The sequence below is a fragment of the Saccopteryx bilineata genome, chromosome 4 (assembly GCF_036850765.1).
Source record: "Saccopteryx bilineata isolate mSacBil1 chromosome 4, mSacBil1_pri_phased_curated, whole genome shotgun sequence".
Classification (NCBI taxonomy): domain Eukaryota; kingdom Metazoa; phylum Chordata; class Mammalia; order Chiroptera; family Emballonuridae; genus Saccopteryx; species Saccopteryx bilineata.
This window is the reverse complement of record NC_089493.1, coordinates 210,154,497-210,182,046: the sequence shown is the minus strand read 5'-3', so window position 1 is coordinate 210,182,046 and position 27,550 is coordinate 210,154,497. Positions and strand designations below refer to the sequence as shown.

The 27,550-nt window shown below is 34.8% G+C and overlaps 1 protein-coding gene across 2 annotated transcripts in view; it reads left to right on the top strand.

Moving 5' to 3' along the window:
• EDIL3 (EGF like repeats and discoidin domains 3) overlaps nucleotides 1-27,550 on the top strand; it is a 595,375-nt gene that overhangs the window by 542,650 nt on the left and 25,175 nt on the right. For both annotated transcript variants that reach the window (XM_066273737.1, XM_066273736.1), the window contains one exon: nucleotides 12,223-12,378. In XM_066273737.1, the coding sequence (XP_066129834.1) occupies nucleotides 12,223-12,378 (156 nt within the window). The remainder of the gene's footprint in view (nucleotides 1-12,222; nucleotides 12,379-27,550) is intronic.

The following is a 27,550-nucleotide window of genomic DNA, read 5'->3' as shown; positions in this document are numbered from 1 at the left end:
AGAAAAAGCGTTGCCAGGTCACATTTTTGTTGGTTTGTTTGTTTTTTATTTTTTCAGAAAACCAGGATTTAGAAGGTAGTAAAGAATGTGTGTGACTCCTGTCCTGAATGTCCCCTCTCCCCTTAAGGAGACATTGAAAACTAATTTGTGTTGATCTTATAGTAATTCTGTTCAACATAGAGATGTGTCAAAGCTCATATTCTGATTCCAAAATTAGCAGTTATTCCAGCATTTTTAAAATGTACCTGATTTCTCTATAATTGGAATGACAAGCCAAAATAACCACTTTCAGTACAAGCCACAAAATCAAAGGACAAATCTTGTGAGTATAGTTCATGAGGATGACTAGTTTTTTATTTTTGTTTTTATATTTCCTTGCTAATTTGTTTCATTATAAATAATTTTCTGAAATTATACTTTTAGTGTCATTCTAGATAATTTCTACATGATTTTTCTTTAAATCAGTATTAAACTTTCATTAAAATATATTTGAATACCAGGATTGTTAAGTGCTTATAATATCAAATCAAGTGAAAAGAATTATACTTCTATTTTCTGTTTATTTCACTTCTGATATTTTTTTAAATTATATTTAAAATATCAGAAGTTTTGTGTCTTAAGTCCCAGATGGGATATCATAGAGTTACTGCAGAGATGGTCAATTGGTGGGTGTCTCAGAAAATTCTTTTAAATCAATAAATGAACCTTCAGTGAAGTGAGCTGTAACTCAGAGAGTGTTTAAAATCTTGAATATATATGCAAAAAAATAAATAAGTTTAATATAATGAGTTTGTTTCAAGTGATTTATTAATTCCATACCTAATTTAAGACTGTGGTTTATGAGCTATTTTATAGTAGTTGAAAATATAGTGCATGAACAGTTTTAGAGCTAAAGAATGAGATTTTTAACATATGAGATTTTTTGCACAAAGAAATGAGTCCTTGTTCTGAGACTAGCATAGATACAAGAGTCCCTTAAATATAGTGCCACTTTTCTAAAGAAGTAAAAAATGAGCATCTTATTGTTCATATGAAATCAAGAAGAACGTTATGTGATAAAAGTTATATACTCTATATGCAAGCCATAACATTATAACTTTTAGGCATATTCCTATTTGGAGCTTCATGATAGATATATCCACGGCATATTGTACTGTGGGACTTAATTAAAATATGTTTATTAGATAGTATTAAGATTTTATAAATAACCAACATCTAGTTTTATATTCTACCACTTAATCTCAAAAGACATTGGATACTATATTAAGGAAAATAAACGGGAGATAAATATTGAGGCCTAAGGGGTAGCTTGATGAGATTGGAGTTTCATGTGTACAACAGCTGCTTCTTATTTCTACTTGGCAACAAAACACGAGGAAATTAGCATCAAGAACAGCAGAAGAATATAGATAAGATATATATACCATAAATAAATTAATACACATAAATAAAACATGCTAATTTTATGGGCATTCAATGAGGAAATCTATAACCACGGGTTTTAATGAGGCTCTCTCAGATGACACTTAGAATCTGTGGTGACTAGAGCACTGATGAACTAGATAGCCCTGCCAGATCCACAGCCTGACTTGTCCTTCTTATGCTAATAAAATGCTGACAGTGTTACTGACCATGCTTCTGAATGGAAGTAATTTCTATTCTTTTTATTCATACTATATGTATACTCTGTCCTTTGGACAAAAGTTTGTTTTGTAAAGTCTCCCTAGAGTATTTCGCTTTCTATGTCAGTGTTTCTTAACCCTGTAATCCAAAGGCATTTATTTCTCTTCCTGCCGGGCCATTGTCCCTACTTTCCCCAGCAATCTCTTCAGAACAACATGCTGACCTGGGCTGTTTTTCAGCTGTTGACAGTGATGGTACAATTTCCCAAAGCAATTTGAGGAATCACCTCCTTCCTGGTTCCTCGGAGTCTATGCCCCTTTCTGCTTCCTTTTGTAATGACAAGAGGAAAAAGTTACATAGAGGTTTTTTGCATGTTGTATCTCTTTGGTGGCATTGTTTTAGCTTAAAATCAATCACCATAAAATGTGTACATATCTAGTTAAGACTGTAAAATCTAGAATTAAGGCTTACATGGTCTAATAAAACTAAATGATGTATAGGACTCCATAGATGATTTACAAATTGTGAGACTGGCAATGTTTTATATTAACATAAAATGCACATGTCCTCCAGCAAGCATGGTGCATAGAATTAATTACATTATGCATTCTGTCAACTTTCCTACCTGTCAAGGGCCTCTTAATATTTAAAATATTGCCATGTGATTTGCCATCACTACAGTGTACTTTACTATATGGATGTTTTATTTTCAAAGTTTTTGTGATTTTCATTTACTCACAGAACAAGAAAATTTATGGAAATATATATATTGACATACATATTTGCATATAGATGTTTTGTGTTTGTAAATGTCAGTCTCAAAAATATATAATGGTTGCACAAAATACAATTCCGTTGAGAAAATTATATTAAGTAAAGTACCTGTCAAAGATACATATTCAAACAGCTTTTCAAGTGAACCTTCAACCAAATTCTGAGTACTGAAATACAAACTGGTTTAATCCACAGTTCAGTGACTCTTTAGCTTTATAAAAGATTGTGCCTCAGTTTTTACCTAGGTTCTCCTCTCACTGTGCTATAAAAAGTTCTAAAAAACAAACTATTTTAATTTCTTCTTAAATTATGTTATCCCTTTCTAAAGAATGAGGAGCCACTGAGCCATTTCACCCGCAGGTGTTGTAAAGTACCAAAGGCTACAGAATTAATATTAATATTTTAGGAAGCTTGGAGAACATTTTATTAATTTGGGTTAAAGTGTGCAGAAAAATTGTGAGAATAGTCTCTACACTGTGTGATTGGCATAACCAGGATGGCCCTTGGCATTGTATTGTAAATGCAAAGGGAAGGAAAACATGGATTCCCAGACATTCCACCACACCTGTAGGGAAGGGGGTGAATGGCTAGCCAGGTGCAGGAAGAGAAAAGCCAAAATAAACCTTTTCTTATAGCGATGAGCCATTTGCGGGCATTTGTCCCCATGGAAACTACCTCTCCTATGTAAATGAATGTGGTTAATATGTCTGACTCTGGACAGAGAGATGGCAGATGAACACTAGAAAATACAGGAAGGCCTTTTAATATGTAAAGAGACATCTTTCTACCATTGTGTTGATTTGTAAATTTTGTTTTCTCCAACATGATGTATGGCTTGCAAAATTGAACATGGTCCTATCATGTTAAAGGACATATGACTATAACCAATAGTGGTAAAGGGCTCCTAAATACAATTTTTGCTTCTGTACTTCCCACTTACAAAACTATAAAAACTAAGTAGAACAAAGGGTTGGCGCGCTCTCCCTCAGATTTCTGTTGGAGCCGCCCCCGCTTGGCCAAGCTAGACAATAAAGCTTTGATGTGTAAACGACGGACCTTGTTCCTGTCTTTCATGTTTTGGGTCCCTCCGAATTTGGCTTAACAAAGAACATGCAAATCATTTACTACTTCATTTGGGCTTTACAGTTAAAATATTTTAATATTATATATTCAATATCATCATGTACATTGATCCAAGAAGTCCCCATTAACCAATTAAAAATGACTATCAATTTCAAAATAATTCGATTAGCCACTGCTCTGAATTCTTATTAATGAAATATTGTCAAAGTTCTCAGCCAAATCGAAATCAGGCTTGAACATAAATATACTAATTCTACTCTCCTGGGGTGATCTTATTTTAGAAGAACTCAGCAGAAAATCATTTTCAATAATTTAAAGAAACAGTATCATTCTTTTCCTTAAGAATCTTAAGAATTTTTTTCTACTCTTTTGACATACAACTTGGAGAAATTAAGAGTTTACCCATTAGGTTAATGTCAAGTTTAGTTACTTGTAACTATAATTGTTTGAGAATAATTTTTAAAAAAATAAAAATTATATAGAATATTACAGATATGCTCATTAAGAAAAGAATAGAAAACCAAAAATTTCCCTCTTGTGTTTATAATGTCAGTAGTTTTTAGATTTTATACATCTTTGAGATTTAATGAGAAAATCTTGACAGATTTTTATTTAGAACTATTTTATGCAAAAAGTTCTAATGAAGCTTGATTGATTTTCTCAACTATTTTCCTGAGAACTACATTTGGAAAGTCTCCCTGGAGCTGAGAAATAAGACTTGATTTTAAGTATGTCTATGTTGAGCTTATGATACTATCACTTAACCTTATTCTAACACATTCAACTTCTAAATCGTGACTGCACGGCCCTTGATTCCTTCCCATTGTCCATATTGAAATATATGTCAAATGATAACTTTCCAGGCTATCTCAGCAGGGTCCCCTGTAATTTCAGTATGGGGCTTCCAACATCTGAAGCAGAACAGTGGTGGCCAAGACTCGAGCCAGCCCCGTGGCCTGGAGGGCCCAACAGTCACTTTATCCCAACCACAAACAGCATGGTATGGCCAGTACTATACCTCCCAATGTCCCATCACACCCACTTGCCCCATGAAACAAACCTGGCAAAGAGGAACAGGATATCTTTGGCTATATGTTGGCTCATTAATTCACCCAATATGTTTTTCTTGAGAGACCTTGTATATGCCAGGTGGATGGTGAATGATGGAAACCAAATTGCATAGCCCGGTGATTTTACATTTGACAAGAGAATGCTTTGGATTTTTTATTATTAATAAAATAACACCTGGCCTGCGGTGGCACAGTGGATAAAGCAATGACCTGGAACACTGAGGTCACTGGTTTAAAACCCTGGGCTTGCCTGGTTTGGCAGTTGATGTTTCCTGCTCCTTCTTTCTTTCTCTCTCTCTCTTTCTCTCTCTCCTATGTAAAGTGAATAAATAAAATCTAAAAAAATAGAAGAAAATAAGTTATCTTTCCTATATTAAAAGGAAAAACAGCAAGAGTAGGAGCAGCTTGTTCTTCAGACCAGCTAAACTGCACTGTTGAAACGCCCATGGGGGATTAGTAACAAGGCTGGAAGCAATGTGGCTATCTCAAGGTCAGAAAGGTCACAACTGCCTGATAGTGGGACATAAAGAGGAAACGTTATGACTAGTGTGCTAGCAAATACCAGTCTCTGTGCAAATAAAAGAAAATAAAACAAGATGAGGTGGGGCTTATACTTACACATGCAAGGTAACAAAATAATAGTATTTTAAAAGTATGAAGAAAAACTATAAAAATAGAAATTTGTTTATGGAAACAAGAATTTACTAGAATTTATATAAAGATAGTTTCTCCATGAGAAATAAAATAAATGCTGACATGATGAAGGATTTATCTTAAATAATCATGTATTTCAAGGAAAACTTAAAGTTTAGCAATAGAAATTGGATTATCAAAAATAAAATTAGCAATATTGAGAGCAAAATGGTGAAACTCTGAGAATGCAAAAGAGAATAGTAAAAATTAAAAAAAATGAAAACAGTGAGAAACACTATGAATAAGGAAAATCAGAAGAGCTAGCCTTTGGATAACTGAACTTCCAGTGAGAGGCACCAAAAGAAGCAGAAACAGTATTTTAAAATATAAGACAAGAAAACATTTTGAGCTCACCTGTCTCTTCCAGAATAGTGCACAGCTTAAATGGGCCCACTTTATCCAAAAGGAATAAAAGAGAATCTCATTAAGATATAGTCTAGTACATGTTGATGATGACAATGATGATTAGCTAGGTAGGGGGAGAAGAAATGTTTTATTTGACAAAAATTATTGAGAAAATTACATTCTTATAAAGTAATTAAGTATGAACTCTATGTACCATGATATATAGGTGCCCCATGATATATAGACATATGTCCCATGATATATAGACATAAAGCCAAAAGGATTTAGATGTGGAAGGAAGGAAGGAAGGAAGGAAATTTAGAAAACAGAAAATTATAGGAGAAGATGTAAATTATTTTGTGTGTGTGTGTGTGTGTGTGACAGACAGAGAGAGGGACAGACAGGAAGGGAGAGAGATGAGAAGCATCAATTCTTTGTTGTAGCACCTTAGTTGTTCATTGATTGCTTTCTTATATGTACCTTGACTGGGGGGCTACAGCAGGCCGAGGGACTCCTTGCTCAAGCTAGCAACCTTGGGCTCAAGCTGGTAAGCCTTGCTCAAACCACATGAGCCCACGCTCAACCTGGTGACTTCAGGGTTTCGAACCTGGGTCTTCTGCATCCCAGTCCAATATTCCATCCACTGTTGCACTGGCTGGTCAGGCTGTAAATCATTTTTAACTGATTTAGTTAAATAGAAGGTCTTTTTGGTCATAAACAAATATGCACTCACAGAGGGGATGATTGATAGATTTGAGTATAGGAAATTTCAAAAATTGTGTGTCAAATATAAAATTAATGACAACAAATTAGGGAAAAATGCAACAAATAGAAGCCAGTATTTATGCTCTATAAAAAGTGCTTATAAAAACAAAATGAAAATCTCCAATAGGTACTTGATAAACAACATTAAAGAGAATATATGTATCTATTATTAGAGAGACTGAACAATTAGAAATATGTAAATTTAAATTTCACTAATCACCATATTTATATATATATTAAATGTAAAAAATTGCATTTTTCTATTATAAAAAATGTAAAACAAATGTGTAGTGAATACGAAGAGAAAAAAATTACCAGATATTGCCAGTGGAGATGTATAGTCTTTCTGATGACAAATGAAACAAAGTATACTATCTTTCAAATGGCATGTCCTTCCCATCAAGGAAATAGTTGCACCAAGTATAACCAACATCTAATAACCAACAATATTGTTCAAATGTCAAGTACAATTAATGATGTGCCTTGAAGTAGACAGGATTATGTACTACTTACTGAATTAGGTAATAGTACGGTGAAAATTCTTTTAAATAAAAATATCTAAATAGTTTATCCATAAAGTTATTTTTAAATGCTATATTATTATATTAGCTTCAAAGTTATTCCTGTTTAATGGTTAATTTTACAGATCTCCATGAAGTTATAAAATAAATAATCCAAAATAATTGATGCATGGTAAAGCAAAAACTAGAGCATTTTAGATGCAGTGGAGTGGCATATATCTGTGATAAATCTCTTTGGTCTTTTTGCTCACTGTTCTGCACATGTATTTATCTACATCACTTTTCATTTTCCTCATTCCTCTAGGAACATCTCCATGAAAATCATGACTTCTCTACTCTTCTCTATCTCCTTCCAGGGAGCCATCTGTCAGGGCAGTATGCAGATATCTGAAATGTAGCTTATCTAGACCTTTCTCAAACAAATGCTCTGAGTTATTCTACACTGTTCTTCTGTTAGACACTCTAAAACTGTTTATGCTTTGCTAAGAGATAAGATTTTTAAATATTTTTATTTATTAATTTTAGAGAGAAGAGAAAGAGAAAGGGGATGGGGAGAGCAGGAAGCATCAACCTTTATTAGTTGCTTTTTGTATGTGCCTTGACCAGGCAAGCCTGCGGTTCAAACTGGCAATCTTAGCATTCCAGGTCGACGCTTCATTCACTGAGCCATTAGGTCAGGCATTACAGGGTATTGTACAACAAAAAAAGTTATATTCCTACATCATCCACCTGCAATACTTTTTTTTCTTACATATCATTTAAACCTCTCTCTATATGTACCCCTCTTTTCTCACTCTTGCAATTAAAGGGAATATCAGTATAATTTGTAATGGGGTTTTCTAATATTATTTTAGGACCATTTCTCTATTGTAAAATAATCTTAATATTCAAGTGGGGATGCACAAAATTCCACACAATTAATTATATTAGTTTTAATTAAGCAGTTCATCCATGAATGGGAATTTTAGCTGTTTCAAATTTCCTTTACTTTAAACAAAAGTGAAATGACTGTCTTTCTGTATATTCTGTACTTAGAAGGTGACCAAAATATACTATGATCCAGAAGTTGTTTCTAGAATAATCTGGCCAACTGATTTTCCTATTTCTATAGTTATGCTTCTAATCAGGTGCTCTATGACCAATATTAGATTTTCCCCCCAGATTTATTTACTGTTTGTTGTTAAAATCTTATATAGCCCGAATTATATTTTGTTTTATACACTTAATAGATATTAACATGTCTAATCCTCATAAATCCTAGGAAGGCTATTTATTATCCTCATTTTCTGGATGAAGAAAGTGGGATGTAGAGAGGTACCATAACTTGCCCAAGGGCAGTTAGCCACTTTGGGCACCCAGTTAGCCAGATTGGGCACCCAGACCATCCAGCTCCCTGAGACTATGCTGCTTCTCAAAATCACATTTCCTGAAAATCAGAGAGAATTTTAACTAGATGTTTTCCCAGTAAAAATCGGTTGTTACCATCATGACATTGTGTTTCCTTGACTAGTAATGTTATCCTGTGTAGAGAAATGAAAGAAAAGCAGTTAGCATTTTCTGCTATGATACATTGAAACGTTTTTAGCCATGGGTTAATTATTTCCCATAGAACATGCTTAGGAAATAGTTCTCTCTCAATCTAACAAAAGCTTTATTGAGGGACCGTTACATGTAGGCATATTTAATACAGATCGGGATAGGAAGCGCAGTGCACCAAGCTAAAAGTACTCCTGTGCCAGTTCACTGCCCTAAATAAAATGCTCTGCTTGAGCCAAACCTTGGGAGGTAACAGCCTAAAACAGCAGAAGTCATTTTGTCCAACATGTTTACAATACAACTTGAGCTCAGAAGATCTATAAGAGCTCAGAGTGATCCTGGGCTAAGTTTAGCACCGGTCCAGAGGAATAGGCTTTTCTGGGCTCACCTTTGTTCTGAAACGAGAGTGCCACACCCATAAGTGTGTCTCAGAGTGAGATCTGTATGTGCCCTGTCACAGCTATCTCACGCTAAGTGGAGGATGCTGGTTATTTTTACACTGAAAAAAATGGAGATTTGCTTGGGTCTCATATACTGTTTCATGTGACAAATTTTAGGACTAAATCCAACTTGAAACAGATTGCTGACTATTTAAGCCAAGAAGTTGACTTAACTGTAAAAAAACCCCATTTCTAGATTTAAAAAAAATCAACCTGGAGAAGGGGAGTAGTTAAAGCAAGAGAAAAACATATCTGTTATGAAGAGCCAAGACACACACTTAAGGAGAAAACATCTCCACCCAGCAGGAAACCCAGCTGACTTTAAGAACTGCCACAGAAAAAAAGATTCTATAAGATTCCTCATTACATCATCTTAGTAACAATTGTATAGAACTTTAGGGAATGAAGAATCTAGCCCAGGGGGTGTTCATATTCTTTGAGTTCCTATGTGTTTACAGCCTTGATGGCAAACCAGGACTTTTTTTCTTTCTCTCTCTTTTTAAGAGATTTTTTCTTTCTTATTTTCCCATTTATTAAGTGTTAGCAACATCAAGAGCATTTGAAGACCAGAGGCTTTGCCTAGATGTCACTGAGTAATTAGATTTGGATTTAGGACAAGTCCAGACAGCTGAATAACAGAGGGGAAATTTATGTAAAAGCAGGCTGCTTTCCCCGTATTGTAAAAGCAGGATTGTTTTTGTCTGGGGTTTAGAGTTGCTGTAAATTTGATGAGTGTGGTGAGAAAGCTCTGAAATTCCTCAGAAATTCTTCAACTAGTCACAGAGAATGGGGGTGGGGGCTCTCATTGACTGAGAATCTATATGTATGCAGAACATTGAATCAAAAAGACATGGATTTGAATGTGAGGTTCTTTCTTTAATCACTATTTATCTTTGGATCACACATCAAGTTATGTTAGGCATCTATTCCCTAATCTCAAAAGTGAAAATAATAGCCCATCATACAAGGTTGTTGAGGGAATATTAAATAAGGACATACAAGAAAGTACTTAGTATAGTGTGAGACAACGACAGTTTCTTTTCCAGGATATTAGAATTTTGCCATCCTGCATAAAACTTTTAGATAATATATGTTTGGAAAATAGCAAAAATAGAAGCCCAGCATTTTATAGTTTTTGTGAAACTTTCTAAAATATTTTAATAAAGCATTAAAGGTGGCTTTCTGTCTTAATTCATTGTCCAATTTGAGCTAATGTTTTTATTTAAAACTGTTTCAGAAAGTGAGCAACAAGTTTGTTATTTTTCTAAGGAATATTTCTAGGTTGTGAAACATTGGGACTTTCTTTCATATCTTTATTTGTTGAGCATTATGTCAGTAAATATGCTCTATTCACTGCATCCTCCTAGCTCTCTTATTCTCATTCATGGCCTGAATCTGACCCATGACTGTCTATTTGTGGCTATGTACATGTCACAGGATGGAGAACCTGAAATAGAAACAAAAGGATATAGTGGTTGAAAACCACAGAGGTCACACATGGGATCATGACAGTTAAAGATGATAAAATCAAGGATGTAACAGGGCACTTGGTCATAGGAAGTAAAAGAATATAGGCAGTATTCTAAGAGAAGAAAGGAAGTCATAGATCAAGAACCTTTAAGAAACAAAAAATAAAGTCTTGTAAGAATTGTACCCACAGAAAAAAAAAATGTTTCCATAGTTTTTTCTTATAGTATTATAAGATATAAGAAAAGATTCATAAATTAGGGAATGAAGAGGAAGAATACTAAACTATTCAATATTATGTTTTCTTCTTTGATAAAAATCATCCCTATCTTTTGTATTTCAATTACATTTTGATGAATTTAATGCTTACTAAATCACCATAGGTATTTAACTATATATTTGTCCTTTAAGTATATATTTTGCAGGAATGAATACATTATGACCACAGATCCCACAGGTCATGGATGCATATTTTAATCATCCTTCATTTTTTAAGAATATTTGACTTTCTTCTCAATGTTTTTAGTTTTCAAAAGAGGATTTTTTTTTTTTTTTTTTCTGAAGCTGGAAACGGGGAGAGACAGTCAGACAGACTCCCGCATGCGCCCTACTGGGATCCACCGGGCACGCCCACCAGGGGCGATGCTCTGCCCACCAGGGGGTGATGCTCTGCCCCTCCAGGGCGTCGCTCTGTTGCGACCAGAGCCACTCTAGCGCCTGGGGCAGAGGCCAAGGAGCCATCCCCAGTGCCTGGGGCCATCTTTGCTCCAATGGAGCCTTGGCTGCGGGAGGGGAAGAGAGAGACAGAGAGGAAGGAGAGGGGGAGGGGTGGAGAAGCAGATGGGCGTCTCCTGTGTGCCCTGGCCGGGAATCAAACCCGAGACTTCTGCACGCCAGGCCGACGCTCTACCACTGAGCCAACTGGCCAGGGCTCAAAAGAGGATTTTGATTGGACCATGATTATTTTACTTTACAATACATTACTGAACTGATTAAATTCATGAAAACAGGGTTGATATTTTATGTAACATTTAATTATGAAATATCTATTACCATTTTTGTTTCTGATGCATACACAGCAATAATTTTATTTTTATTATTATGAATTGACCAGTAAAGCCAGCAAGTTAAATTAAAATATAATTTCTGGGGGATAATAACCAGTGTCAAGAAGGTGAGGCTTGCCAGCTCTGTACTATCTCAGCTACACAAAATTGCACAATTGGATGATCAGTTTAATATAAAATTGACTGGTATGCTGAAATGACCATCATTTTTATGTTAAAATGGTCACGATGATTGTTCAAGTCTTAAACTGTTTACTCCAATGGCAAAATCAAAATTTCAAGTCAATAAACAGACTCAGGCATAGTTTCATATTATAAATAATCAATGGAATTTAGCTTTTAGCATATATGTTTCTTAATTAATTTCTTGAGTTGAAGAAACTTGTAAATTTATAATAGACTCTATTTTGGCATTTAAATTATGTCTTCTTGGCCCAGGCCTGTTGGCTCAGTGGTAGAGTGTTGGACTGGCATGCAGGAGTCCCGGGTTCGATTCCTGGCCAGGGCACACAGGAGAAACGCCCATCTGCTTCTCCACCCCTCCCCCTCTCCTTCCTCTCTGTCTCTTTCTTCCCCTCCCGCAGCCAAGGTTCCATTGGAGCAAAGTTGGCCCCGGCGCTGAGGATGGCTCTATGACCTCTGCCTCAGGTGCTAGAATGGCTCCAGCCACAACGGAGCAATGCCCCAGATGGGCAGAGCATTGCCCCTGGTGGGCATGCCGGGTGGATCCTGGCTGGGTGCATGTGGGAGTCTGTCTGACTGTCTCCCCGTTTCCAACTTCAGAAAAATATTAAAACTTAAATAAATAAATAAATTATGTCTTCTCTTTTTTTTTTAGGTAGACCTTCTGGTCCCTACCAAAGTGACTGGCATTATTACACAAGGAGCTAAAGATTTTGGTCATGTACAGTTTGTAGGCTCCTACAAACTAGCTTACAGCAACGATGGAGAACATTGGACTGTATACCAAGATGAAAAACAAAGAAAAGATAAGGTAAGTCATGTGGTTTATATGCAGAAGTGGAGGATCAAATTGTACACAAGTTTGATTAAATACACTGCTTATACATCCGTAATGAAAACAAGGACCACATGCATTGGAAAATGTATGTTAGATGAAAAATTTCAAAGAATAGCACTATAAAGAAGTTTAGTCAAATAAGGTAAGGTGTAACCTGTAGAAAAACAAATTGCTTTACTAATAACAATTTCTATATTATCATTTCCTGAGATCCAACTAGGATTCAGATTATATTTTACAAAGCTAATAGAAACTTCAATAATTTATTATAAAGCACATACAAATAGTTATTGTTTCAAAGTGTGATACTATATTTTTATTACTAAAATACATTACTGGTATTAGAAAAAATGTGTTTTGGGGGAAAATATTTCAAAGATTAACTGAAAGATATTTAAATATTTGTATTTCATTGATTATTTTAACAATTAGAAATTTCAGAAATATACAAATTTTGACTACTGTACTGGTTTGTCAAAATTTAAATATAAAATATTTGTGTGCTCAATTTTCTTGATTGTGTTTAATTCATAGATTCATTTAATTTTCTAACCTGTATAATCTGTTTTAATATTACAATAATAGATATTCATGCACCATACAATCATGCAATATACAATTTCTACTTCTTTTTCTAAAAACTCTTACTGTTTTGAACATCTTTCCCTAGTAACTACAAGTCTAAATTTCTATGAGACCCTGGTGAATGGAAGTGAGCCAGGATAATATCAATAATTAGTTGGGTCAGACGTTAAAAAATGTCCTCAACTGGACTAATAAAATTGATATTAAGTCATTGCTTAAAGTCTTTTTGCAAAGAACTCTATCTTTCTGAAGATAACAACAGAAACAAAATCTCATTGTTCAAGGATTTGGGAGATCATATAACATAATTTTATACATATTAAGTATTTCTGAGTTAATAATAATTTTTTCTATTTTATGTAGCTCTTTTATTCACTTACTCTTACTGTACTATTAACCAATAGAGAGTTGGCAATATCTTTTTTCTTCAAGTATCCAGACAGAAAATTTATATATATTTTTAGAAATTCAAAGCTTACAATGGCTTAAAAGTAGGTCAACAGAGTCTGAATTCAGTTCACACAAAATTCATTTTAGAGCAGACATGTTTTTAAGTTTAGATTATGAAAGCTACACCTATTTACCTTTTAACATTTTAGAGCACAACTATTTAGCTTCTTAATACATTCATTTAACATCTCAGAACATACACACATTTTACACTCTACCATCTCAGAAACTGCTGCATCTGACAATGTCATATTTTAATTGGCAGCACTTATTATTTTCCAGAAGAACATAAAATAATGCCATATATTATAATCAGTGGCATCTTAGATTGACTTAATATTGAGTGTTTTGTAAAACTGTATTCAAATTTATTTTTGAGCTGTCAACAAATATCTGCCATTATGTATTGCAAGTAATTATTTCAGTTCCTGTCTATCACCTTTCACAGTAGGCATTCTGATGCATAAAAAGTGTAGTTCCATAAGGGGATTTTAAACTTTTAAATTTTACAACTCTTGGAATTAATTTTAAAGTAGATAATTATTTTTATTCATTACCCATGTATAATATTTACTAAGAAAGCACATCTATAATGGTGAATTCCTTATGTAGATGGATTTGGAAAGAAGTGTGAAGAAAAATATTGTTAAACCATTGTAGCAGTGAAATATTTCTTTGTTTTTATTTACAATAAGCATGCAATTTATTGATTACATATTAATAACTTTAAACATTTCCCTTAATAGAAATTTGCATATTACCATACTTTTTGCTCCATAAGACACACCTGAACATCAGAAACACCTAGGGTATTAAGGAGTAAATTAGGAAAAAAAGTATTCTGAACCAAATGGTATGTTAAAATATTTAATAAAATATACCACAATATCTCAACAATGTAAACTCAACAACAGTATGAACAACCATTAGCACTGTTATTAACAAATGAGAAGAGACTTTAATGTTCAAATACTCTTCTAGTTGTCCCGGAACCCGCAGCAGCTAAAAAAAAAATGAACATTTGCTCCATAAGATGCACGGGCATTTTCCCCTCCACTTTTGAGAAAAAAAAGTGCGTCTTATGGAACAAAAAATATGGTAATATATTTTATTTCATTATCTTAGATGAACTGTATATAAAACTTTTATAACAAGCTGGCCAAGTTACTTGACAGTGTTGTTCAGGTTTCCCATATCTTTAGTGATTTCCTATCTACTTATACTCTCATACGTGGAGAGAGCAATGTCAAAATCTCCAACTACAACTGGAAATTTCTCCATTTCTCTTTGCAGTTATATCCATGTTTACTTGATATATTTTGAAGCTCTGTTAAAAGATGCATGAGCAAATAGGATTGTAATGTCCTCTTGATCAAATAACTCCTTTATCATTCAAAAATTACCTTCTTTATTTCTGGTAATATTTTTTACTCTGAATTCTATTTTGCCAGTATTGATAAAAGTACTTTAGTTTTCTTTTGATTAGTGATATGTGAGTATACATTATATCCATTCTTTTCCTTTTTAACCTAATTGTACTTTATATTTGAAATGCATTGCTTCTGTACAACATATACTTGAGTCTCCTGTTTTTAAATCCAACTATCTCTGCTTTTAACTGGAGTATTTGTATTTGAAATGAATGTTAATGTAATTGAGTTTACATCTATCATCTTGCTACTTATTTTCTTGGCTGTGATGTGTTTTCTTCATTTCTATTTTTCTGCCTTTTTTGGATTAATTGAATTTTTAATGATTCCATTTGTTATGGGATGGTGACTTATTTGATACAACATTTTCTTTTAATTTTACCAATTGCTTTAGGATTTGTGGCATGCATTTTAAACTCATCAAGACTACCTTCACATTAATCTAGAACCCAAAAACTTACTTCCATAAACACAAGCAAAACAGATTATAGTTATACATTTGTATAATTAGGAGCTACATATATTATGGTACAATCTTGATTTTGATATCTCCAAAATAAGTCTAAATGTAAAAAAAGAAATACCCACTAGGTAAGTCATGAAATTATAAGTGTAAATTGACATAGTCAGTGAAAAGCATCTAAACTAGAATTCTCATGTGAGACAATGTCACAGTATCATCTATTCAATGTTAAAATTTCTGAAAAATTAAACTATTTTAATTTTATAAACAGGACTATTGGCTATACTTTGGGTTGGCAAGAAAGTATTTTTGATCTTCACACATAGCAGTGTAATTGTTTTTGAAGGACTCTATCAGTGTTATGTTTTTTTTCCTTTTAACATTTGATATCACACACATTTAGGTTACTTTAGAATCAAGTTGTGCGTAATTTTGTTTGTAGCTGTTAGTTTCGGGTCAATTTTAACATGGAGTGCAAAAACAAACATTTTTGGCATATTTTACTTTTTTATTTCTGTAAAGGAAAGAAAGCTGCTGAGGCTCACAGAAAGATACGTGAAGTTTATGGTGTGGATTGCATAACAGAATTCATGGGTCAGAATCGGTTTTAAAAATTCTATTCTGGAGATTTTTCACTCAAAGGTGACCAACATTCTGATCAACCTACTGAGGTTGATGATGACCAAATCAAAGCCATAATTGAAGAGAATTGTCATATAACTGTTCGAGAGATTGCAGAGAGGTTAAGCGTATCACACATAACAATTGAAAATCACTTAAAATGTCTTGGACTCGCTAAGAAGCTCGATATCTGGGTTCTGCATGAATTGAAAGAGATCCATTTAACACGACAAATCAATATTTGCAATATGCATCTCAAGCACAATAAAATCGACCCTTTTTTGAAAAGAATCATTATTGGTGATGAAGAATGGGTCATCTACAATAACATCATGTGAAAACAATCATGGTCCAAGAGTGATGAACCTGCACAAACCACATCTAAAGCTGAATTACATCAAAAAAAGGTCATGCTGTCAATTTGGTGAGACTACAAAGGTCTTGTGTATTTTGAGCTGCTTCCAAGAAACCAGATGATCAATTCAGATGTTAACTGTCAACAACTAATGAAACTGGATGCAGTAATAAAAATAAAAAAAATGGCCAGAATTGGCAAATCGCCAAGGAATTCGTGCTCCACCATGATAATGTAAAGCCTCATACATCTTTAGTAACTTGTGGGAAATTATTAAAGCTTGGTTGGGAAGTGATGTCGCATCCTCACATACAGCCCTGACTTGGCACCATCTGATTACCAATTATTATAAAGTTTGCAAAACTCTTTGAATGGTAAACTTTCACAAATGATGATGACCTTAAATCGCACTTGGTTCAGTTTTTTGACAATAAGGACCAAAATTTCTATGAGTGTGGAATCATGAAGCTACAAGAAAGATGGGAAAGGGTCATTGAACAAAATGGAAAAATATATAATTGATAAAAGTTTATTCTTTGTATAAAAAAATGAGTTTTATTTTACACTACAAAACCGAAATTACTTTTTTGCCAACCCAAACTCAACAAACATGACTGGTAGTTTTAAACTCAAATATAGCCAGTTTATTATAATACCTGTATTATAACTAATTGATATAATTTAAAAGCCTTAGATAAATTTACTATGTATTACTGAAAAACCTAACACCAATAAACTGTAGATTAGAATGTAGCAATTGTTATTATAATAAAGAAATACTTTATGTATGAGAAGAAACTGCAGGGCAATAAGCATCTCCATTACCAAAGAGAAGGCAATTTTATAAATAAATGAGAAAATGTATTACATAAGTTTTTTGAACATTTGTGAATATAGATATTTATATATATACTAATATACATTTATACACACACATATATCTTATATATCCAAATGTTGTCTTTCGATGTTATTATTACTCTTATTACTAAGTATTTTACCTACATTTTCATATATCCTTTATCGATATGCCCTTCCTCTTTAGAGAGTCCCTAAACAATTTAGCAATTAATTTTTCTAAACTTGAACAAGTCACCTCCTATTGATTCTTAGTATTATTTGTGTTCTATTTTTCATAATTATTTTCCATAAGGGAAAAATATTCTCATTCTTTACAAGCACAAATTCAACTTCAAACTTTCATCTGAATAAATATAATATGTGAATTATGTTTCAGGGAAAATCATGTGCCTGCAAAATGTTTTACTGGTGCACATTTCAAAAGGAAATAGGTATTTACAAAGTTTTCTAATTCCTTTATTTGTGCCTTTCTGTTTCTTTGTTTTATGGGTTTTTTGGTTTTTGTTTTGTTTTGTTTTTGACTGCTTACTCTCATATATTTTGGGTGTGTGGGTGTGAATCTGATGTAAATCCAGAAACAAGATTATTACTTCAGCAAAACAATATCAAAATATAGCAATATTTTAGGTTTATTATAAGTGGTGTAAATGAAATTCTAAAAATGTATGAATGCCCTTTCTGTTTTTTATTAGTCATAACTGACTAAGCCTCAGGAAAGCAATGCCAAGGAAAAAATTATACATGTGCATAAGAGTGTCTAAATATACGCATGAATGTGTATGTATGTGTCTGTGTGTATACTTGTACCCCAAAAGTCAATTGAAAAAAAATAGATGCTTTGTTCTCTTCTTTGAGATGTCGGCTTTTCACTACCGTCACAGAGCTTTCAGAAGAATTGCAGTTTACTTCAGTATTCTATATTTTTTACAAAATCCCACATTAAATCTTTCATAATTACAGTCTGTGCATTCTTACTTTTTCTAGTCCACAATATGTATTTTCTAACATTTAACCAACTTTTATATTTCTCTACAACATGGATTCAGATACATTTTTAATTTGAAAGTCAAATGTTCCTTTGCTCTCATGAAAAGAACATTTGTTTTATACTTTTGGAGCTGTTTTTTACTGCAGTTAGCAGGAAAACTGCAAAATTTGACAGACACTTTCAGTATTTAATTTTTAAGGTTATAAGCCAAAGTAAAAACAATAATAAATTTTAGGAAAAGTGCTTATATGGAAAAATTAGAAATTAAGATGGATTTTTCATCCAGCATATTAGTCATAATATCACAGTGTTTAAATAAACATAAATTCACACCATGGGAGCTTTCTTCTTTGGAAAAAAAAAAAAAGAAGCTGCTAATAGTCTATTTTGTCTTGCTCCCTGAAAAATTATCCAGGTTTTTTAAAAGCACAAATCAAAAATATTACAACTTTACTCTAGATTATCTATAAAAGAAAATCAAAACTCCATTTCCAAAAAGCTTTTTTGGGACTAAAAATTAATGGCATATGTTCATCAAGAACAATCTACAACACCTTTGTGCATCTCTAATTCGATGTTTATCAAAACTGTCTGATCATAACACTCATGCCAGAGCTTGTTAAGAAATACAGATTTCTGGGCCCCACCTCAGACTCTGCAGATGAGCTAAGAACCTAAATGTTTACAGAGGCCCCAGCTAATTTGAATAATAAATAGGTGTGGGAAAGATGTCTTTAATGGACAGCAAAACCAACATTAAGTTTTTGAAACTAACTGTAACTTTGTATTTTTCTAAGTTAAAATAGAAAATATTATAATTCTTTAGGACTTTCGTTAGCCTCTCATTTGCCAGAAGAAGTCAATATAAATCAGTGTCTCCAAAAGTAAGTTTTGATTTTAATAAGCTTGCCAGTTCTCTTATGAACACCAGAAGGTAGACATGAATTAGCTTTAAATGAATTTTAAATTTAACTAATAGATTTAAGTAGTTAGGAACACAGATTGTTCGTTTAGTTATGTGTTCAGCAAGCAGTTACTGTCTACTCTGCCAGATGTATGGGGGAAAAAAATCTCAGTTCTAATCTAATGAGGACCTCAAGATAGACAGAAGAACTTTATTTTTTAGTCAGCTTATTTTGAAGAATAAAAGTATAACCTACCCAGTGTATTATCTGACAACTCTAGGAAAGAAGTAGACCAGAAATTATAAAAGTCTGTGACTTTCCAATAGAAAAACAAAATTCCTGGTTCTTCTCGACTTCCTTTCTTTTCTCAACATTAATGTGAAAAACAGAAGCAGCCACGTAACAATTCTCATTAATAAAGCTGCCATATATAAAGCTGCCATAATCTGTACTGGTGGATATATTCAAATTCAACAGTGCTTCCACATGCCCCAGGGCATCCTGTCATTCCTACTGAAGCTGGCACTCCCAATTAGCTGAAACTGAATTTGAATACTGAGAGCCTGGAAAGTCCAGCTCATCAGTGAGCAGACTGAATGAGATGTCAGTCCAGTAGTCAGTAGCCATGCTATTCTTTTGAAGTTTGACCTGGCTCAGAAACTTAAAACCTGAAGAATCTCTTGTGAGGTAAATAAATGGAATCTTCAGTGGCAATCAGCAGGCAGAAAATGAAAGGGGGTAAATTAGTCTTTCAAGGTGGAGCAGCCACGAGTTTCTGAGCAGCAGGATCAAGGAAAGATTCTCTGTCCTAGTCGGAGACCATTAGTACTCAAGAGTCCTGCTACTGTCTTCAAATAAGGCTTGGGAGGAAAGAAAAGTAGCTTCTTTTCTGAAAGCAACTTTCAATAACTAGTTGACTACAGAAAACACTCAAATTCAAAAATGGTGAGCTGTACCTTTTCATGATGGAGATTTATATGTAGCCACAGTAGATTACTTAATTTAGGTATCTGGTGACTGACTTAATCAGAATTAAGTCAAGGAGAACATGATATAGGTTCAGAGTTTTCTAAAAATAAGGACAGTCTTATTTAAATAAAAACTATCAGGTATCAAATGTTCTTTAGAATTTTATCTGCTTTCCTCCTAGTTGTAATTCAATATGATGGGACCAGACTAGGATATAGTTGGTGTGAATAATGCAAAATTGCCTATATTTACATAAATATAGGTGTTATTTTCAAATTTAGGATACCATCTGAGAATGTTATTATTCAGGCATAATGTAAAGTTTAATGACAAACTCACCCTTTTTAGTTTTAAATAACTATATTAAATTGGTCTGCCCAAACAAATATAAATAAAATAAATAGTCCTGTCTAAGAGCGGAGAGAAGGAGATAATAATAGTTAATATTATGATTTGACTTTTAATTCAGTAAGAACTACATAGAATTAAGACTTTTAAAAAAGTAGCTGTCTTAGGAGCTAATGTGTTAATCAAGACTGAACAGGGATCTACTAACATGTGAACAACATTTCGTGAAAACTATAAATAAATAAGTTCAGTTATTTTCATAATATATATAGTATAACAACTACATAACTCAAAGATATCCTATAATTCCTTATTTAACATTTATAATTCATGCTCTTGCCAAAAATAGAAGGGACCTCTGTAGATTTTGCCAAAGTCTCTGAGCAAGAAGGTAAGCATCTCAGTGTAGAATTGATATACCAAAGTGAAAGTTGTTTGCAGTTCTAGATCTGACTATTGGATTGAGAAGGATAACTACAGTGAACAAGTTTAAATTTGGAAAGCAGCACACTGTCACCAATGAGTAATGTAATAGCAGTTGTTACATACACAGAAAACAACATGATCGGGACTCTCTTACAGAATCAGTTTTGAAGTAAAGGCTTGAGATCAGAAACAAGGCAGAAGACCCACCCTAACTTCCGAAGAAAATAGGCAGGACTGTATTTCTATTTTCATGTTAACATGTACTCCAAATACCCTAGTTACCTTAAGATATTTGTACCTGAACCTAGTGTATGAAAGGATGTAAGAGCACAAAAGAAAGAGAGGAACAGGAAGTGGGTTTATGGGAAGAAGTTGAACAGGGAGAGGATTAGTAAATTAAATAAAGACAACCAAAGAATCCAGTAACTACCCACATGCTAGAAATAAGACAACCTAGAGTGACAGGCTAGCCACAAGAAAAATCAGAGGCCATTGCATATTTAGGAGCTCATTAATTTTAAAAAGTCATTTGGTTTATTTGGAGGAAGTAATAAAAAACTATTTGTCTTTCTTCAAGGATGGATTTTAAAGTTGCAGAGGAAATTCTTCGTATGCTATTTTTCATTCTGTAATATTCAAGATTAGCAGTGTGAAATATATGATTGATTTTGACCAAAGAAGACATTATATTTCTTCGATATTTAGAATTTTTAATCTTCTCTATTTAAAACAAAAAAGAAATAAAACCAAAGTGCTTGTCTCAGGACACACCATCAAGTACTAAAGTAAATGAGTAAACATCAAGCACCAAATCCAACAAATACAACAATTTGGGTAGTGGATTGGGAGCAAAAAGGGTGAGATAATCTTTCTGTTCTTGTGATTTATATTTAGTTACAGATAACATCCTGCCACAGGTACTATGATACATCATTCTCAATAAGGTTATGGACACAGGAAAAAACAATGCAGGGAAATACAATGAGGAATGAATATGTGTTTCTTTGTATTCATTATTTTATGTCCCCCAAACCCACATATTAATTTCAAAAATTTGACAACTACCTTAAATATGAAACTTTATAGTTTTTCTAGTAAACATATTCTGAGTGAATAAAAAAGGATAGGTATGAAAAGCACAAGAAATGTGTAGTATAACAAAGTTATAAAAGTAAAATGTTTGTAAATAAAAAATAACACATTTATTATTACATCTTTATACCTTACTTTCCCAAGGTTCAAACACTGAAAATCTTAAAATTTCTTAATTTTTGTCTTCCTAGTTATTAGTCATTAGACAGTAGTAAAAATGTCTGCACTGAATATTATAAATATATCACATTTATGATTGACTTATATATTATTAGATACAACTGTATAATAACAATATTCCTCAATGGAAAAGAGTTACTCATTATCTTATTTAGATCACCCTTGTATTACGACTGTGCGGGACCCTTAGGTGTTAAGCCCAACTATAACCCTCTAATTAAAACTGTTAATACATAAAATATGTTGATTGTGAATAGTTCCCTAGGAGAATAGTCATAGAAATCAAACTTTAATAAATTTTGTTTAAATTTAAGTATCTTTTTATTATCTATTAAATAGCAGTAATGAACCAGATTAAAAAGTTAGCTAAGAAAAAATTTTAATATTTTTGTTGGAAATATTACAGAGTCTTAGTCCTACTTTGGAGATGAGTCCTTGATCAGTCTAAATAATTCAGAAACCATGTCATTATTTTGGTTGTTGAAACAATGCATTGACTATTGGGTAGAATATAGCAAAAAATACAAACCCATTTCATTTCTATATAATTTCTAAAAAACTAATATTTTGACTATTTAATATATATATATATTTTACAAAGACAGAGAGAGAGTCAGAGAGAGGGATAGATAGGGACAGACAGACAGGAACAGAGAGAGATGAGAAGCATCAATCATTAGTTTTTTGTTGCAACATCTTAGTTGTTCATTGAATGCTTTCTCATATGTGCCTTGATCGTGGGGCTACAGCAGACCAAGTAACTCCTTGCTCAAGCCAGCAACCTTGGGTCCAAGCTGGTGAGCTTTTGCTCAAACCAGATGAGCCCGCACTCAAGCTGGTGACCTCAGAGTCTCAAACCTGGGTCCTCTGCATCCCAGTCCGACGCTGTATTCACTGTGCCACTGCCTGGTCAGGCCTATTTAATATATTTTGAAGATAAAAAACATTCAAGAACACTAGTTATGTGTAGTACATATGCCATTTTTTACTATCCACCATCATACCATCAGCTGCAGTATGTTCAGCAATTAAAAGTCTCTATCACTTTCAAAAAAGAATTAATATTCGTCTTTTTCTTTTTCATACTTTGAATCTGAAGAATACAAGATACTCATTATAGCTCCATTTTTATGAAAAAATATAGTAAGATTTCTGATTTTGTCACACCCTCTAAAGTGACCCATTACACCAGGGGTCCCCAAACTTTTTACACAGGGGGTCAGCTCACTGTCCCTCAGACCGTTGGAGGGCCAGACTATAAAAAAACTATAAACAAATCCCTATGCACACTGCACATATTTTATTTTAAAGTAAAAAAAACAAAACTGAAACAAATACAATATTTAAAATAAAGAACAAGTAAATTTAAATCAACAAACTGACCAGTATTTCAATGGGAACTATGGGCCTGCTTTTGGCTAATGAGATGGTCAATGTCCGGTTCCATATTTGTCACTGCTAGCTGTAACAAGTGATATGATGCACTTCCGGAGCCGTGACGCGTGTGTCCTGCATCACTGGAAGTAGTACTGTACATGAGCGACACATACAGTACTCCAGGAGCACAGGATGCATCTCACTGACCACCAGTAAAAGAGGTGCTCCTTCCAGAAGTGCGGTGGGGGCCAGATAAATGGCCTCAGGGGGCCACAGTTTGGGGACCCCTGCATTAGACAGTACTTCTGATATATTTCTTTTTACTGAATCTCAAAGTAATATTGTTATGTATATGTATGGTGCTCTCTTGAGACACATATTTGGATTCAGCACCTTGGGGATCTTATTAAAAAGTCAACACACTTCTCATCATTATAAAGCTTCTGGTACAATTTGAGACATAAAACTGATTACAAGAGAACTTTTAAAAATAACAGATGAGATTCCAAGATGGCAACGGAGTAGGCAGATGTTCCAACTGCCACCTTCCAGGACCAAATTGGATTACAACTCAAATTAAGAGCAATCATTGTGAAAAACCAACTTTGTACTAAACTAAGAAGAATCTATAACCAGGGATCACTGAAAAAGCCACACCTAGACTGGTAGGAAGGGCGGAGACACAAAAGGGCTACCCTGCTCCCAGGAGCAAGCGGTGGCCTGGAGGGATTCTCATGGTGGAGTGGGTTGCCCTGAGAAATATGGGTCCTCAACCCCAAACCCAGAGCCCCAGCATAGAGCTTCAGAACCTAGAAGAGGCAACCAGTCAGCATTTATCTGTGAAAAAGTCAGGTTTCTGTCTGCGAGAAAGAGAGCTCTTAGATGCAGATTCAGTTTTAAAGGGCCCACTCAGAACACATGTTCACAGCCACTTACCCAGGGCTCCTGGGGAGGGAGAGCTGAGAGGACTGGAGTTGCAGGAGGAGAGTGTAAAGTTGGAGGCCAGGGAGAGACACTGTGATGGTGACTGGAACACATGTACTGAGTCATTCGCCAATACTGAGGTGGATATTTTCATGGGAGAAGCATTCCCTTAGTCCCACACCACTGGGGGAAAGGCAGCTGCCTCACCCCCGGAAATCTCTCCAGCTCCAGCCAAAGCATAGGGTTGTTTGGAAAGGCGAGGAATTAGGGGGCAGGTCAGTGACTCAGGTTTTCAGTGAGACCTGAGCTACACCTCCCCCTTCCAATGCTAAAAACACACCCAACCCCAGAGAGCCCGCAGGCAAACCCCACCTCTGATTCTCAGAGGCCCACCCACTGCATTACTGTAGCCACACCCTATGGAGGTTTGTAAAAAAAGTCTGGATAGAGTGACAACTAGGACCAAGAACCAGGCCATGCCCAGTACTCATCCTAACCCCTGGATTCCTGCCAGGCCCAGCAAATAGCCAACAGTAAGAGGCATCAGAAAAAGTAATTAAAGGAAATTCAGACTTTTCCATGGCTCACCTTGAAGGGGAGAAATAAAATTTGAGTTTCCAGCAGAGGCTGAGGGATTAGGCCCTGGAGTAGGGGCCACAGTTCCTGTACTGAGCTACTGCCCAAGAGACCCCTAAATTAGGGGGTCCCATTAACATATTCCCAACCTCAGCTACCCTAACCCAACAAGCTTGCAATCTGTACAGAGGTTGATTAGGTAAGGCAAGTTGGGCACACACTACAGTCTTTAAACAAAAGACTCTGGAAAGACGAGGCAGCTGCAAGAAAAGGTGGAAAAACCAAAAAGTGGAGGCAAATATTTCAGAGTTTGCAGCTTTTCCAGAGCTGCTGACAGTCCTAAGCAGGAGGAAGCTGATCCTTATAAAAAGGTTGACCCCTCCCACACTACCCAGGTACAGAAATCACCAATACAAACAGCAAAAAGAGCAGTACCTGCTGACAAGTAGCCCACAGCAGATTAAAAACAACAGATCATGCCAACCCAAGAAGATCTAGAGCCAACACAACTGATATCTGGAGGCAGACAACTTAAACCCTAGACCCAGCTAGCTATTCAAACAGCAAACCCAAAGGAGTAGTCTATACACAGAAAAAATGGGAAGACAAAGAAATGCCATCCAAATGAATCAACCAAAGAAATCCCCAGATAAAGAACTGAATGAGATGGAAGTAACCAAATTACCAAATACAAAGTTTAAAACAATGATTGTTAGGATGCTCAAGGATCTTAGAGCAACAATGGACGGACATTATGAGAACCTAAATAAAGAGGTAACAAGCATCAAAAAGGACATTGAAATAATAAAGAAGAACCAGTCAAAAATGACAAATACAATATCAGAAATGAAGACTACACTAGAAGGAATTAAAAGCAGGCTGGATGAAGCAGAGGATCAAATCAGCAATTGAGAGCACAGGATAAACAAAAGCACAGGAGCAGAGCAGCAAAGAGAAAACAGGCTCAAAAAGTCTAAGGAACCTGACCTGTGGTGGCGCAGTGGATAAAGCGTCGACATGCAAATGCTGAGGTCGCCGGTTCGAAACCCTGGGCTTGCCTGGTCAAGGCACATATGGGAGTTGATGCTTCCAGCTCCTCCCCCCTTCTCTCTCTCTCTCTCTCTCTCTCTCTCCTCTCTCTCCCTCTCTGTCTCTCTCTCTCCCTCTCTCTGTCCTCTCTAAAAATGAATAAATAAAATAAAATAAATTAAAAGTCTAAGGAAACTCTAAGAGAGCTCTGTGACAGGATGAAGAGAAACAACATCTGCATCAAAAGGATTCCTGAAGGAGAAGAGAAAAAACAAGAGATAGAAAACCTGATTAAAGAAACCATAGCTGAAAACTTCCCTAAACAGATGAAGAAAAAAGTCACACAAGTTCAGCCCTGGCCGGTTGGCTCAGTGGTAGAGCATCGGCCTGGTGTGCAGGAGTCCCAGGTTCGATTCCTAGCCAGGGCACACAGGAGAAGCGCCCATCTGCTTCTCCACCCCTCCCCCTCTCCTTCTCCTCTGTCTCTCTCTTTCCCTCCCGCAGCCAAGGCTCTATTGGAAGCAAAGTTGGCCCGGGCGCTGAGGATGGCTCTATGGCTTGTGCCTCAGGTGCTAAAATGGCTCTGGTTGCAACAGAGCAACACCCCAGATGGGCAGAGCATCACCCCCTGGTGGGCATGCCGGTGGATCCTGGTTGGGTACATGTGGGAGTCTGTCTGACTGCCTCCCTGTTTCCAACTTCAGAAAAATACAAAAAAGAAAAAAGTCACACAAATTCAAGAAGCACAGAGAATCCCATTAAAGAAGAACCCAAAGAGACCTACACCAAGACACATCATAACTAAAATACCAAAGCTAAGAGATAAAGAAAGAATACTGAAAGTTACAAGAGAAAAGCAGTCAATAACTTACAAAGGATCCCCCATAAGGATGACATCCGACTTTTCAACAGAAACACTTGAGGCCAGAAAGGAATGGCAAGAAATATTCAAAGTAATGAAAAAAAGAGCCTACAACCAAGACTTCTTTATCTAGGAAGGCTATCATTTAAAATTGAAGAAGAAATAAAAAGATTCACAGAAAAAAAACACTGCAAGAATTCATTACAACTAAATCAATGCTGCAAGAAATGTTAAGGGGTCTGCTGTAACAGGGCAAAAGGGGAAAAAAATCTAGAGAAAGAGGATTGTAGATTTAAAGAATAAAATGGCAATAAACAACTACATATTAATAATAACCTTAAATGTAAATGGATTAAATACTCTATTCAAAAGACATAGGGTAGATGAATGGATAACAAAACAGGACCCATTCATATGCTGCCTACAAGAGACCCACCTCAGAACAAAAGATACACATAGGCTAAAAGGGAAAGGATAGAAAAAAATATTTCACACAAACAGAAAGGAATAAAAAAGTTGGGGTAGCAATACTTGTAGTAGACAAAATAGACTTTAAAACAAAGCTATAGTAAGGCATAAAGAAGGTCACTACATAATGATAAAGGAAACAATCCAACAGCAAGACATAACCTTTATAAACATCTATGCACCTAGTATATGGACCCCTAAATATATGTATAAAGCAGATTTTGATGGACATAAAG